Genomic DNA, 16,024 nt, shown 5'->3' on the forward strand with positions numbered 1-16,024 from the left:
GACTGGGAGATGCAGACAGCTCAGCCAGAGCTGCCACCAGAAAAGGTAAGATGCATGTACAGCAATCACCCCCACCCCATCACCTTCCCTTTTCCCTATGTGGCAAAGTTTACCCCACTCCAGTAGAGGTAACACTATACAGGAGCAATGCATTATGGGACATGTAGTCATTGAAAGACCTACTATATCATACAGCAAAGCAAACAACATTTTAGGCAAAACATATCAGTCATAATCAAGCTGAGGCAATATGTACAGTGTTTCAGTATGATTAATTTAATTGTAGAAGCAGTGAAGCAGGAGCACAGAGCTAATGCACGCTTTTATGTCCACAGGCGAGACATCTCGCAGGCATACCAGGGAGAAGGAAGGCACTGCACCACAGAAGGATGACAGCCAGGATGCAGGCACAAGTGCAGAGAATGTCACAGAGGACACTGGTGCATCAACACTACTGCCACCATCCCAAGACCTTGAAATGTCTCCACATTTTCAGGCGTCCCCAGAACGTTCAGGATCCCCTCTGCTACTGTCCTCACCTGAACTGCCTGCGTCACTGCTGCAAACAACACCTGCACCTCAAAAGAGCAGGAGGCATGTAGTAGCGCCACTGATTGAAATGGAAACTTCAGCAGGTGAAATGGAGGGGGATGACACTCAAACCTTGGCTGGGGAAGGAAGCACTGCCACACAGCAGTCCAGTGCAGAGGGTTGCCGTAGATGTACCAGACGCCGCAGGCCTAGAGATAGCAGTGCTGCACAACATGTGGAGGGTCCTAGTGTCTTCCGTGGCTGGAGAGTAGCATGGTAAAGATCCAAAGAACGCAGGGGAAGGCCATCCAGTCTGTGCAACGCCAGATGAGGCACCTGAATACAAATATGGAAATCATAGGGAAGGGCATCAGTGCACTGGTTGAGGAGAACAAAGAGATGGGATCAGGTATGAGGGAAATGGCTACAGGGATGCAGGCAATGGCCTCAGTTGTGCGGGACATGACCCAATCGGTGCAGCTTCTGTGCACTAAAATGTACCAGGACAGGTTAGCAAGGCGCAAGGACAGGCAGCTTGTGCAGCAACAAACTAAGGCAATGAACTGCCTGGCCACAGCCATTTCCCTTCTATGCAGACGATGCATCAACATACAAGAGGGACTAACACACAGCAGCAATGAGGTGTGTAGGTGCCTTGCAAGGGTGACCAGTGCTGTAGAGGTGCTGATTACTGTACAGAGAGCACAAACTGCTGCTCTGGATGTACAAGAAAGTGAGGAAAGCACCAGTAGGAGCAGCATGACAAGCCCCCTTGCTGTTGAGACACGGAGGAGCAGCAGGCACCATGGTGAGCCAACAGCCCAAACACCCAGTGAAGACAGCCAGCCACTTCCATCTGGCACTGGTAGGCGTGGACGGAAATGACTTGTACAGCCCACACTCTATGACCTTGAATGGGGAAGTGATCCAGGACTACCATTATTAAATGGATCACATTTGTGTTGCACATTTGTGCTTTAGAGTACCTGCGTAGTACCAAATAGTAAAATGCGTTGGGTGCATACTCCACCTGTCTGTGTCTCTTTACTTACTCAAAAAAAGCTCCTTGTGATCTCTGCCCGTCTCTGTCTGCCATCTGTTGGTGTTGCAACTCCTGCTGTGTTTGGTTCAGGCAGTGCATGTTTATCATCGTGGTCCTCATAGTCACTCAATTCCACCTCTGTGCCCTTCTTTGTAGCAAGGTTGTGCAACATTGCACAAGTTGCAATTATCTTACAGCAGATGATTGGTGAGTATTGCCGTGCCCCTTCACTTTTGAGGAGGCAGCGGAGCCTGCTTTTTAACAGCCCAAAGGTACGCTCCACAACGTTCCTAGTGGATTTGTGTGCCACGTTGTATCGTCTCTGGCTGGGGGTTGAAGGGTTGAGGTAGGGTGTCTGGATGAATGAGCGGACGGCATATGCACTATCCCCTATTTGTAAAATAGAAAGCCATTACTCACATGCACACATACACATACATCTGCAATATCTATCAGGGTGTGTCAGTGTTTTACCTAGCAGGTATCCTTCCCCGAATTCCCCCGCTGTCAGGCGTGTGTAGATCCCACTGTTCTGAAAAATGTAGGAGTCGTGGGTACTTCCTGGGAACTTGGCCACAATATCTGTGATTATGTTGTTGGCATCACATATTACCTGTACATTTATAGAGTGGATTGACTTCCTGTTTCTGTATATGTACTCTGTGGCAGCAGGTGGGCATATAGGGATGTGGGTGCCATCCATACAGCCGATGACGTGTGGGTACTGTGCAATTTGATAAAAGTCAGTCTTGGTCTTCAGCAGTTCCGTGTGTGTGTTAGGGAAGCAGATGTAATGATGCATCCTCTGCATCATAGCCTCTAGGAACTTCCTGAAAAAACGGGACAGGCAGCTCTGTGACACACCACCTACAACAGCAATCACCCCCTGGTAACTCCCAGATGCAAGCAGGTGTAGGCTACAGAGCACCTGCACATGGGGTGGGATGGCATGCACCCTTGGGGTTGGGTGCTCCAAAAGTGGGTGGAGGTCCCTGATCAAGTCCAGGATGGTTTGGGGGTGTAGCCTGTACCTTTGCAGTATCTCTGGCTCAGTGAGTTGAAAGAGCGTTATCCTCTGTCTGTACACTTGCTCCTCCCTTCCCCAGACCCTCTCTCCTGCTGCCTGTAGCCGCCTTGCTATCACGTAGAATGCCGCCATTCTGGTCACACTGTTGCATTTTGGGGCCTTTTTTTTTATAGCCTGCACCCGGTTACCACCTGCTTTCAATCCATGGTAAATACCGACTCTTAATACCGAATTTCATGAAATTCGGTATTTTAGAAGTTTCCTACATCTCAAAACTAATTTTTTACCATTTCTTATTTACCGAATCGGTAAATAAGAATTCGGTAATTTCCGATTCGGTAAATTACCGACTCTTATTTACCGAATCGGTCTTTTTTGGGCCCCTACACCTCAAAAGCCAAATAGCGGTCGGTAACGGCCGAAATTCGGTATTTTCGGCCGTTACCGACCAGTATTTGGCTACCTACATCTTGCCCTGGGTTACTTACCTGGGGGAAATTTATGGAAAATGGAAAGAAAATGAGGGATCAATCCTAACACTATGGCTAGGAGTGAGAAAGAAAGTTAAAGATCAGTTTAGTGCGAGCAAGATAAAAAAAATCATAGCTAATCTAACATTGACCCGAGCAGCTGACCCAGATAACCTCCCGGCAGCGATTATAAAAAATAGGCCTGAGAGGTGGGCAGACTTCTTCGCAAAAATGTTCCTGGTGATACTTAATACAGGGAGCATACCGGAAAACTGGAGAGGCGCGGTAATAAGACCCAGCCACAAAAAAGGAGACATAAATGCCCTAAAGAAGATATCGATTAATCAACCTCTTAGATATAGGTGAAAACGTATTCGCCACAGTGATCTTGGAGAGCCTTAAGGAGTGGGCAGAAGTTAACCAGATTGTACCACCGTAGCAGGGGGGTTTCAAGGAGGGACACTCAACGGTCGACCACTGCTTTGCACTCTGGTCCATTGCGCAGAAGTCCATTGAGCAAACTGGAAGTATGTATTGTTGCTTCGTGGACTTCCTCGCAGGACTTGATTTAGTGGACCGAGAGAGGCTGTGGGAGACACTGATTGGTTATGACATACCAAGAGATTTACTAAGCCTGATACAAGTACTTCATACTTCCAACTGGGAGCAAGTAATTCTAGATACAGAGGGGAGCCTGCCTCAAAAAATACAGATTGGAAATGGGCAGAGACAGGGGTGTGTTCTGGCCCCTCTGTTATTTTCCCTATTCATTGCAGATTTACCCTCAGTCTTAGGCAAATAACGGGGGCCAGCCCAAAGGTAGATGTGAAACATATCTCTTGCCTTATATATGCAGACGATCTAGTAATACAAGACCAAACAGAGATTGGTCTACAAAGAAAGCTGAACAGTTTTAGTAAATACTATGGGCATAAAAAACTGGTAGTGAACATGGACAAAACAAAGATCATGAGATTCCGGAGAAAGAGAATAAGGTTCAGTTGGTTCTTGCGCTCTACAAAGGTGGAAATAGTAGACGAATACCGGTACTTGGGTATGTGGTTCCAGAAAAATATGAACTGGTCTACCCACCTCGAAGCATTGAAAGTAAGGACAACAGCTTTGGGTGGGGGTTTAAAGAAAATCAACGGAGAATACGGGTAAAAGTTGGACAGACCAGTTTTAAAAGAATATACAGCTATGGTCCCTCCACAGTTTCTATATGGAGCGGAACTTTTATACCTGAGTGGGAAAACAGGCTGGGACGGTGAAGAGGGAAGGGCCCTGGAAAACTTATTATCCCTGCCCAAATCCTCAATGGTGCAAGTGGTTAGGCTAGAAACAGGTATCTCCTCATGGAATGTAACAGTCGGCATGGCCCTAGTAAGATTCTGGCAGCGCCAGGGACTAGGTGAGGATATTAAAGTCTCACAGTGGTGCAGAAATTAGATATTGAGGAGTAATCTAACATGGGCTACAGGGGTAAGAAAAACGTTGATACAAGTTTGTACAATGATGAGCCCCCTGTCCCTACAAATTGAGACCGAGAGGAAGGAACTGAGGTCTGTGGGAAAAGAAATCTCGCGAGTTAAAGATGAAGAGTACCTAATGGGGAAAAAAATCGATTTGCTTTATGGCTACCACGTGGCAAAATGAATTTAATTTCTCATACATTGATAGATTACCCTTCCGACTGTGAAGAGAAGTTTTAAAGCTGAGAATCGGTGTTAACCCATGCTACTCCAATAATGAAGTAAAAAGAGCAATGATCGATAGTAAGGGGAAATGTTTCTGTTTTATGGGGACAACATGCAATACCATGCACATTTTATTGGATTGCCAACTGGTGTTAGATAAACGGAAATAATTTTTACGCCGATTTTTTAAAAGTATAGCTCAAAAACAGGGCACAGGGAGCAGAACTTTTACAAGATTTGAGAGAATTGGATATAGCCTGTGCTATGGGAAGGTTTATGAAAAAAGTTAAAGAATTTTTGAAATGCGAATAGGATCCCAAAGTGCGTCTGATTGCAGGAAATGAGTTTAAAGTAGTGCCTCAGGGGGAGCGTGCAACAAGCTAAACAAATTCGAAATACGCCCAATAATAAGTCTTGTTTTAACCTATGAAACATATTAGGATATATTTTATGACTGGAAGTTAAGGAATGAACAATTTTAACTTGAGAATGATGATGTTGTTTTAATGTTCATTGTGTAAATTTTAATTTTGAAGCACTGTTTTTATGACGATTTTTATATGTTTAAGGACTGTATAGTCCAAATAAACTTTGTTTTTGAACATTTTTTAACACTCTAGGCTATGGGCGGCGGTGCCACACCTACCCCTATCAGCTTAGTCTGTCCAATGTCTTGTCGTTGTTTTGTGGCTGCTCGCTATGCCGCAGGGTGGATCAGCTGACTTGGAACGGGAGCATCAGAGGAGGCCAAGTCTGCCAATTTCCTCTTCCCTGACGGGGCCTGGGACTGTGGACCGACCACAGTGCGCCGTCCGCACCTCATAGAGGCAGTTGTCTGTTTTCCTCCTGTTGCCGCATGACTGGAGCCGAGCCGCCTGCTCGCTCAGGACGAGACGGGAGATGCACGCCAGCTGGATGTGAGGTCGTTGGCCTCCTGGTGCCAACTGTTTCACCATCGGGGCCGCCATCTTGTCTGCAGCAGCGCTCTCTTCTGTGGCTCCAAAATGTCACAAACGTAGAACTGCTGCCCAAGGGTGTCAGGGAGCCTTCCTCTCGATATTGTAGCCTCATGGAGTCCAGAGCATGCTGTTCCCGTTACCCCTGTGATTACTGGTGGCGGAGCCCCGTGTAGGCACTGCTACTTGGGCACCAATTTGGACACACCCCTCTGTCCTAATTTTTAATATAGAGCACCCCGCTTAGGGCTCGACAGACCTACCATAAGGATGACTTACATATATTAAAGGAAAGGTTTGGACTTTGTCACCAGTTTAAATGGCAAAGGTGAGTTAGCTGTTCCACCAGTCTGCAGTGGCAGGCTGAGACATATTGTACTTTGTGACACTTGTGGTTGCACAATAAGTGCTGCAGTCCATGATGGACACTTATGCCTATTGAGTGTAAGCCAAATACACATACACTTTTAAGGGTCAGAGTACTGGCACTGATGTCAAGTTAGCAGGCCTTAGATTGTTTAGACAAAGTTTTGAATAAAGAAAACTGTAATACAAAAATATCATGTCAAGAATATCAGGACGTCAAAAATATGGTGGATAGAAATATCAAAGGTAATAATATTGTTTTAAGTGTTGTTTTTAATATTGTTTGAGAAAATATATTTGTATATAATATTGTTTGTAAGTGCTATTTTCTTGCCAATTTTCTGATATAAATATAAAAACACAAGAGGAGAATCGCCAAAAGACCGAGAAAATAAACATATCCTTGCCTTGACTGAGACATAAACATATACATATAGCTTAGTGTGGTAACCGATAAAATCATTGCATTAAAATATATACATTGCAACGAACACCATATAAAATAGAAAGAGCTATGTTCACTAATGCAAAACCAGTTAGAGAATTATGTGCATCTCCCTCCTGATTTACCCAGGAATTATAACCTTATTGTGCCAACTCATTAAACTCAGTATAACAACCTTTAATCATTACGTAAAAACAAATCTTTCAGGATTTGTATATGCTTGGCTGGGAGGGTCAGGGGGTTAGAATGATGGGATATTTTTATGTGGGGGACAGATCAACTTCATTTGAGGAATTATGAGAGGAATTTGGGATCAAACAGAAGGAATTTTTTGTATATCAGGAGACCCGAGATTTTCTTCTTCAGAAAGCTGGGGACCAAAAGGCTACAATCAGTCAGCTATATGGGGGTTTACATTTTTATCATAGGATGCTCTGGAGAAATATAATGATAAATGGCAGAACTTGGACTCGTCAGTCTGTGGCTTCTACGAATCCCTTGAGCTGGGCCGTACTCTGCTGTGTTCCGCTAGTTTAGAAGCGCAACACTAAAATGATTTATGATCTATATTATACACCAGCTAAAATTGCCAAATGGGTGGTAGTCGGCAGGTATCATCCGTCCACAATGTCAAAATCAAGGGGCGGATGTGTTTCATATGTTTAGTACATGTCCTAGCCTAGAAGCATTCAAACGCGCTATTACAAACTTTATGAAAACTATGTCAAAACTTAATGGAATACTGACCCTGAAGGTAATGATGTTGGGTGTACACAATGAGACAATTATTGGGCCCATCAAACTTTCTTCTTTGTAGCCATGGCAGTTATCCACATTTGTATTTCTTCAGGCTGGCTGGCCCCCTGACCCACCGTGATTACATCAACCGTTGTGCGTCTTTTGTCATTATATAATTCTGAAAAACTCTCTGTAAGCGCACAAAGGCAGGAAAGACTCTAAGGGGAACCAGATTCGGGCTCCTATCCAGGAATGGGTTGGGCCCTGCAATCAGCTCAGTCAGATTAAGAGGATGCAGGTGCTAAAGAAAGGTTGCCGTAATAAGAGATTGTTTCTGTGGCTGTCATGTCTTAGATGGTTATGATCCCCCGGGTATAATAATACTGTTATGTCAAACAAAGTTGAACCACCTATGCATTTATTGTTTGGATCAATATGCAACTCTTTTTATCGTAGCTTTGTTTATACTTTGCACTTTATGTATGGATAGGCACTCTGTATGAACAGTGTTTTTAAAAAAAAAAAAATGTGTTATTTTAAAATATTTTATGATAGTATGTTTGATTTAATGTGTTAACTTTTTGATTTGTGTGCTTAGTAAAATAATTTATTCATTATTTAATGTTTGAATTTTTTAATTTTAGTTGCTGGTTGGTTGGTTGATAGCTTTATTTTGATATGCATATATCATAAAAGCACTTACATAACAAATTTAAAACAGCACGTCGATAGCGAAAAAGACTGAGCATTAAGAACAACATATAGAAATAGCAATTGATCAGAATAATTTAGTTAAAAAGAGATTAAATTGAAATAGACAGTCTTTTTAAGCGGATCAACCAAGCCCATTTAAAAAATTTAGATACTGCACAAACAATAGGAGGGGTGGTGTTTGTTAATAGAATCCGTAGAGCCACCAAACACTGTCGAGTGCCCAATTCTCTACAAAGTGGTTTGAGCCAGTGGGATCTAGGACGCACGTAATCCGGGCATTCGAAGAGAAAGTGTGACACAGTTTCGGGTCTATCGGTACATAAGGCGCAGTGGCGTGATGCCTGTTTTGGTGTGTTCCATCTGGAGAGGAGATCGGCTAGGGGTAAAATCCCTAGTCTAAATTTAATGTAGAGAGCCCGATCCATGGGGATGGTAATAAAGTCTAAGTATGGCTCAAGGGCAACAACGTCTTTAATTTTCAAAAACGCTGCGGTAGAGTTGCAGTGTCGCTGGTTGCTAATAAGCTTGGCTGAAACCCATTCCCAATAAAGTTTTTTCAGGGTCTCTTTTGGGGTGATGAGTGTGTAGACCAACAAGAGCCCAGTCCCAGGTCCCCGAGCAGATGTTTAATGTCCCTAAGCCATTTAATCTTTTGCCAGCCATCTGAGTGCATCACCTCTGTCAGCCCATCTGCGTAAGATTTTAGTTCAGGGACCCTCCACAAGCGAGCCCAGAGCAGGAGTGGTCGAAGGCGGACCTGGTCCTTAATTGACTTACAGCCTGCGTCCAGGAACACCGGAACTGTCGGGGTGCTTATCGGGATAGCCAAAAGGTCCTTGAGAAATTTGTTTTCTGCCTTAGACAGAGACTCCATGTTGCCTAGGCCCCATAACTCAGCTCCATAGAGTGATGCGGATACTGCGCGATCTTTATAGATATCTATTATCGGAGCTACACAATGTTTTGATGAGTTGTTGTATTCCTTTAACAGAGCTCCCCCCACCCTTTTGTGACCTACAGTCATTTTGTTAATGTGGGGGGTCCAGCTCATCGCATCACTCAAACGAATTCCCAAATAGTCAAATTCTGACACTCTTTCAAGGGGGATTGAGTTCAGGATGGGTGGGCGGCCAAGTTTGCGAGGGGGGTGCATGATTAGATACTTTGTTTTATCCACATTGATGACAAGTCCTCTGTTTACGCAGAAGTCCTGGAAGCGGTTTAGGAGCTTTTGTAGGCCTTGGGGGGTTTTCGAAATGAGGAGGGTGTCGTCGGCAAATAACAGGGTTGGGATCTTTACGCCACCCAATGTGGGGGCGTCTGCTGGTTCTTCAAGCAGGTGCTCTACCACCCCATTCACATAGAGGGAGAATAGGGTGGGGGCTAGAACGCAGCCCTGCCGGACACCCCTAGCAACCGAGATCTTATCGGTCTTTTCCCCGTTCAAACCCCATCTGACCTGGGCATAGTTGGCATTATGCAGTTTGATGAGGAGATTTAGAATATAGGGGGGCATTCCGAGGCCATACAGCACCCTCCAAAGTTCTTCCCTAGGAACCAGGTCAAAGGCAGTCTTCAAGTCTATGAAGGCCAGGTAAAGACTGCCCTTGCCCAGTTCCACCACCTTCCAGTATAATAACAAGAGTCTAAAAACCTGTTCGATGGTTCCTGTGCCTGAGCGAAACCCAGCTTGCATCTCAGACAGTATGTGGTTATCATCCACCCATTGGAGGATCCTCCCCAAGATAGCTTTCCCCGCCACCTTCTGGGTAGAGTCTATGAGGCTTATTGGCCTGTAGTTCCCTGGTAGGTCCCGACTACCCTTTTTAAAAATTGGGACTACCTCTGCCCCTTTCCAGGACTCTGGCACTGATCCTCCCTTGATAATAGCATTCAGGAGTGCAGAGATCAGCACCCCCCATTCACCTGGATATGCTCGAAGAAGGTCCCCAGGTAACCCATCCGGGCCAGCTGCTTTTAGTGGTGTGAGTTTTTATCAAGTTCGTGACCTCCCGTGCGGAGAAAAGGTCCATGTCTCTGTCCAAGGTATAGGGGGGAAGAATAAAGGGGTCATTTAGCGTGCCTTCTACGGCGGAATAAAGAGCCATAAAATGATTAAACCACGACTGGGCAGTAATTGTGCAGGTCCTCAAGGTGTCGTCAGGACGGTTCCTACTGCCCACCAGGTCCCAGAACCCTTTTGCATCTCTCCCTCGACTAGCAGCCAAGAGGTCCTGCCAAAAATTGTCGTCCCACTCCTTCTTGGCGTTTTTTTGGCAGTGAGAATATAACCTTCTGGCCTCCCTAGTCCTAATTTGAGATTTAGATTTGACTGCTTCAACAAGCAGTTTCTTCGCTTCCCTACATTTTAGTTGCATTAATGTGTTAAAATAATATATATTTTTTCTTGTATCAGTATGTTTGGGTTTAAGGGGATAGGGGTAGGGAGATTTTTAAATTGTTAATATTTTAATTTAAATGTAATGTTACTATGAGCTGACTTGCCCCAAATATCTTAAATTGCTTCACTTGCTACCTCCAATGGCCCTTACCTAATACCTAATGGTGGGTTAAGACATACTGGTTTGTGGGGAGTGTGAGTGGGACTAAGTGAGACATATGGAGGAGACTAGCCTGTAAGGACAAAATTCTGTTAGTTTGTGAACACTCCTCTTTCCCTGTAATAATGCACTGAAACCACACCTGCCAATGATATAATGGCACTATTTTGTCTTGGACTTATTGATACAGATGGAAGTTGTTAACCTGTTAGTTCACACCGTGATTCCACATTCAAAGTAACATAACACATGACAGTATAGATTACATCAAACTATACACATCATTAGATACAATGAAATCACAATGTTAATGCACACATTGCAGATTTGTCACACTGTACATTATCCACGTAGAATTGTGCACCATTTTTAATAGTTTGTTAATTGGGGGGAATTAATAAAATGATTACCCCATAGGTTACAGTTTGTTAACTATGACTGATTGCCAAGAGTAGTTCGCCACAGATTGGACCGTTTGGTCACTGTGTATAATTGGCAATAGTAATGCACCACAGATGAGATAGTTTGTGCAAAAGGCTTAGTTGGCTACATTAGTGCCCCCAGCGTTCAATAGTTCAATGTAATCGCATTTCTGTGCCGAAAGTGGTGCATAATGATGCGTATTGCAAATAAATGTACCATAGCAAGACTAGTATTGTCGTTCAGTGTACAGAATGTAATGCCTTCAATAACGATTACTAACTCTCCTTTCTTTTCTTTGCAGGTAACAAAGGACTGTCTGAAATGCCAAGTAAGTTTTCACTAAACAAGAAAATAAACACTGCACACTGTACTACTCAAGCCTGGAAAGCCCTGGGACAAAGAGCACAGGTAGCGCCAATCTATTCACCAGCTTTACTACTTGCACCTCATCCAAGGATCTCAGTATCATTAGAAAGGGGCTCACAGGCTAGCCTGGGCGCGGCAGGGATACACAAGCTGGGAGATGCATACCGAGGAGGGAAATTCATAAATCTGACTGATCTACATTGCGAGGGAGCTAGATTCCCCATGCTCACCTTCCTATGGTGCAGGCTTAGAGCTGCACTTTGCTATTTGTATCCACAGTTTCCAGTGGAACCGTGTGGGTTAGGAGCGCTCCAGCTGCATCTCACGACCGACACTCGTAAGCATTTAGTCACACGATTATTTAAGACATCCCAGACAGATGCTCTTCCAAAACAAGACGCCCCATTCACTAAATAGAATGAAATACTCTCTGCACCAATCACAATGGCAGACTGGCACGGATGCTGCGCACTTACTGGCCAACTTACACCAAACTGCAACCTGAGGATCATATATTTCAAATTCCGAAACCAAATGTATTATACCCCACTCCGACTTAACAGATATGGCCACAGAGAGAATGTGAATTGTGCTAGATGTAGAGCACTAGATGCTGACTTTTTGCACCGTTCGTGGGGTTGCTCAAAGTTACACCACTACTGGATACAGGTTACGCACACGATATCTGAAATGGAGGCAGAGATGCTGGAATGTTCCCCCTCTGTATGCCTCCTTGATTTGACCAAAGGCATCCATCCTATTAGTCGCAAACTGATGGCGATTGCCCTGCTATTGGCCAAAAGGAGTGTGTCGATGCACTTTGGAGGGAAAGGAAGCCCTAAACAAGAACGCTGGATACTTGACCTGGTGTACTGTCAGGACCAATTGGAATATCAAAACTGAGGCTCTCCCTCGGGCCTCACGACTCAGAGATGTCTGGGAACCACTTTCTACATATCAATGGAACCAGCAGAAAGACTAGACCATATGAGATTGGTTGTCCCGCCCATTGATGTGAATCCGTCACCATCTGTAATACATACCTGTATGATGTGATAGATTAATTATTTATGTTGAGATGCTAATATCGAAATACATGGCATTTTGTTATGTTGTATTGTATTTGAAAATGCATAAACAAATAAAAAATGAATAAATAAAAATTATTCACTAAAAAAGGCATGCAACGTGGCGCTTTGCTGCCAAGGTAAGTTTTGCCAGGTGTTGCTCGGATTCATTGTTATTTCTGTCTTCTTTCCGCAGATTGCTGAAGGAGTTGGGTCACTGAAGACCGCTGGTACGTGGAGGAACAGGAACACATTTCTGATGCTGGAAGTCTCCTGCACAACAAGCAGATTCCAGAAGCGGGGCATGGCCTTACATAGAGGCTGCTCCCAACATGGTAGCTGTTCCCGCGAGACTACCGGTCTTGCTGGTGTTTTGTCTTGCCTGTTTGCTTTCCCCATCGTTATTTTGAGCGTAATAACGCTCTGTATAGCCTGCACAATGGGCGGGTGTGCCAGGGGGGCATCTAGCACATCTGGATGATGGGCAATAGCCCTTGCTGATAAGGTTGCAAGGCTTATTGTCCAACACCTTCTCTAAAATAATTAAGATTGGAGTCGGAATAGTAAATGCTTCCCCTTTAGTGTTCAACACCTTCTCCAAAATAGTTTAGATTGGAGTAGGATAGTTAAAGTTGCTCCTAGAGTGTCCAACACTTTTCCCAAAATGGTTTAAGATGGAATGGGAATAGTAAATGTTGCCCCTTTATTATCCTACACCTTCTTCAAAATGTTTTAGATTGGAATTGGGCTAGTAAATGCAGCCTTTTTAGTGTCCAAAACCTTCCCAAGTATGGGTGAGTTTGGAATTGGAATAGTATATGTTGCCCTCTAGTATCCAATTTTGTCCCCAAATTGATTTCTGTTGGAGTGGAAATAGTAAACGTCACTCTTTAGTGTACATCACCTTCTCAAATTGATTTAAATTGGAGGGAGAATAGTAAATGTAATGTCTTTAGTGTCCAACAGCTTCGCCAAAATAGTTTAGAATGGAGTGGGAATAGTAAATGTTAACCGTTTAGTGGCCCCCTTCCCCAAAATAGTTTAGATTGGATCAGGAATAGTAAATGTTGCCCCTTTAGTACACAACACCTTTCCCAGGGCTCTGTGAAGGGTTTGGGGGGAGCAGGACAATGGCGCTCAAGCAGGTGACTGTTAATATTATGAAGGTTGTTCCGTGAGCAAAATTGTTAACGGTGCTACCAGTGCAGGGGTGGACCCTGAACCCCTGTGTGAGTTAAGGGCAAAAGCCCCATACCATACGAAACATACAATCGGTACTGGGCACAGTTTAGATACAATGAGGTAGTTCGTAAGAGTCGACACCGGTAGTTCAAAGGAAGTTGTTTTTATGTAGATGATTTTCTTAGAAGGAAATCAACGTCAGCCGACACGTGTTTCGTCACCAGGTCATTACCTGCGACTCTTCAGGGCTGGAAACAATACAATTAGACGAGAACACAATCATGTAAAAGCATAATATTAACAAAAGCATGTTGTGCCATGAAGAGAAAAAACACACACTACAGGTGGATCTCACACAACACCCTGGTTAATGGTGGAAACCCTAAAAGCCTTAGTAAGAAAACAAAGTATGATGGTGACAGTGTGGGTGGTTGCAAACAAGGTAAGCAACCAGACTCCAAAAGTGTGAATAATAATAAAAGGACAGCATCACAATCAAAAGGATAATTCAGCTCTTTCTTGCTTTGAGCGCACATTTTCTGTCTATAGGATAATACTTCTAACGACACATTAAAATGGTCAGGAAACCATATGATTACCAAAATTGTTTAGCCAAAAAATCAGAAACTAGTGACACAGTATGGTGTGTCAAAAGGAAAAAGGTGTCACTAGCGCAGTAAAACGAGAGGCACATGACTAACGAGATGGTCACATCTCAGACTCCGTTGCGTTGATCTAGTGAGAGAAGAAATGTGACAAATGAAAAACGTGTGTGCCACAGTAACAAAAGTATAGTTGCATGTTTGATGTAGCAGTGACATGCATTCTTACGGCGTTAAGTGATCACATCATTCAAACGTAACAGGCAAAATCCAGAATGAGTTGCTAGATGCCATTTCAATTAAATTAATGCGCGTTGCGCACAGTTCAAACACTTGGATAACATGAAAAACATTAAGAGAGGTTACCGCATTTAGTCATGTGGAATAACCATAACATGATGCTGGTCGGTGCAGATAGAGATGAGGAAAATGACATTTGTGGCGGAGCGGAAAGAAGGGGGGTGATAGAGAACATGCAGGGTATGGTGTAACCGTAATCAACAAGTTCCCTGAAAAGGCAGAGAGTGTGAATCTCTAAAGTGGAGAGAGAAGGGACTGGATACCCGAAAACAATTGCAAAAGAAATTGAATGGGCCAACGGTAATAAAGACTCACAGTGCTGTCGATTAAGCGGGAACTCACCGATGTACCGGTGATAATTCCGACCCGGTGTACGGGTGTTAAAAGTAGTTGCAGGTAGTGCAGTCTTGTAAATAGTTGCTGCGGGTAGGGCAGTCCAGAAAACTACGGAAGAACATGAGCGGGTGCGTTCGTGTTCAAAAGGACCTGTAAAAGAATGTGAGTCTGGGTCTGGGTTACTCTACAGCCACATGAAGGGCGGCCTGCAAGAGGGAGACAGTAGCGGGTAGCAGATTACCTCAGGTAGCCGGGTCCTAACGGTGCTTGCCCTGCCTCAGATATTCAGAGGCTGAGCAAGGCACGGAAGTGAGATTTAAATACTTAGAGTAGTGAAAGCTGGGGGCGTGGCTTGAGCGTCAGCGGGGATGGCGGCATAGACCCGGAGCTCCGGCGCCGACCTCCGCTATTTTGTGATTTAAGGCTGTTACATGGGACGCTTTGACGATTCAGGAACAGCGCCGGTGATGGGAACGTGAGGTGAGCCCAGCTCCCTCATATTTGTTGACTTTCCGGTGCTTTCGGCGATTCTGCTTGCTGCGATTCGGGCGAATCGGTCCTGGCCGCCATTTTGTGCTAGCTGCGCACTTTCACCACGGAGCTGGTTTCGCCTCTCTCATGCCTTCCCTTGAGCCTCCTCTACACAGCGGTGATATTATTATGTCAAGCGGTGAGTCCAGCACTTGAGGTGCTTTTGCTGGATGCTTTGTCTGCTTTTATTTCTGGCGCAATTTAGTCTTACTCCTCTCGGCCGCCATTTTGAATGCTTTTGAGTGCCTCACACGCTTCTCACGCCGCAATGTGCTCCTATGATGCAAACTGTGTTTTCTACGTTCCTGAAGAGTGTTAAAAAGGAGGGATGCCGTCTATACTGGCCCTTATTCTCCACCACTGCTCCTTCATTTCTCGCATCTCATTTGCAACCAGGTTTGTCTTTGGAATATAACGCCTGTCTCCATGCTCCTGCATACTGCTTTCTTCAATATGCCTCCTCAGCCTTTTGACTTTTTGGCCTCTAATGCTTAAACTGGCTCTGTTTTTCTGCCACTGGATGTGGTTACTCCGTGTTGCACGCTCATTTATATATCCTGTATCTACTGTTTAACCCACAATGTCTTTTCCTCAGAAGTGGGATTTTATGAGCTTGTTCCTGCGCATATAGGAGTATTAACTACGTTTTCGCACTCCTCATCAAGTGCGT

General features: G+C 44.4%; 1 protein-coding gene across 7 annotated transcripts in view; it reads left to right on the forward strand.

The window, feature by feature from the left end:
* Positions 1 to 16,024, forward strand: part of LOC144791723 (disintegrin and metalloproteinase domain-containing protein 9-like) — a 2,314,109-nt gene that overhangs the window by 1,793,714 nt on the left and 504,371 nt on the right. For 4 of the 7 annotated variants that reach the window (XR_013602453.1, XR_013602452.1, XM_078666491.1 and 1 more), the window contains exons 17-18: positions 11,272 to 11,298; positions 12,600 to 12,738. The exons of the other annotated variants lie outside the window; for them this stretch is intronic. Coding sequence is in view for 2 of the 4 variants with exons in the window: in XM_078666491.1 (XP_078522617.1) it covers positions 11,272 to 11,298; positions 12,600 to 12,738 (166 nt within the window). In the remaining 2 variants the exon portion in view is untranslated. The remainder of the gene's footprint in view (positions 1 to 11,271; positions 11,299 to 12,599; positions 12,739 to 16,024) is intronic. 7 annotated transcript variants of the gene reach the window in all.

This window comes from Lissotriton helveticus, chromosome 11, assembly GCF_964261635.1.
Source record: "Lissotriton helveticus chromosome 11, aLisHel1.1, whole genome shotgun sequence".
In the NCBI taxonomy this organism is placed as follows: domain Eukaryota; kingdom Metazoa; phylum Chordata; class Amphibia; order Caudata; family Salamandridae; genus Lissotriton; species Lissotriton helveticus.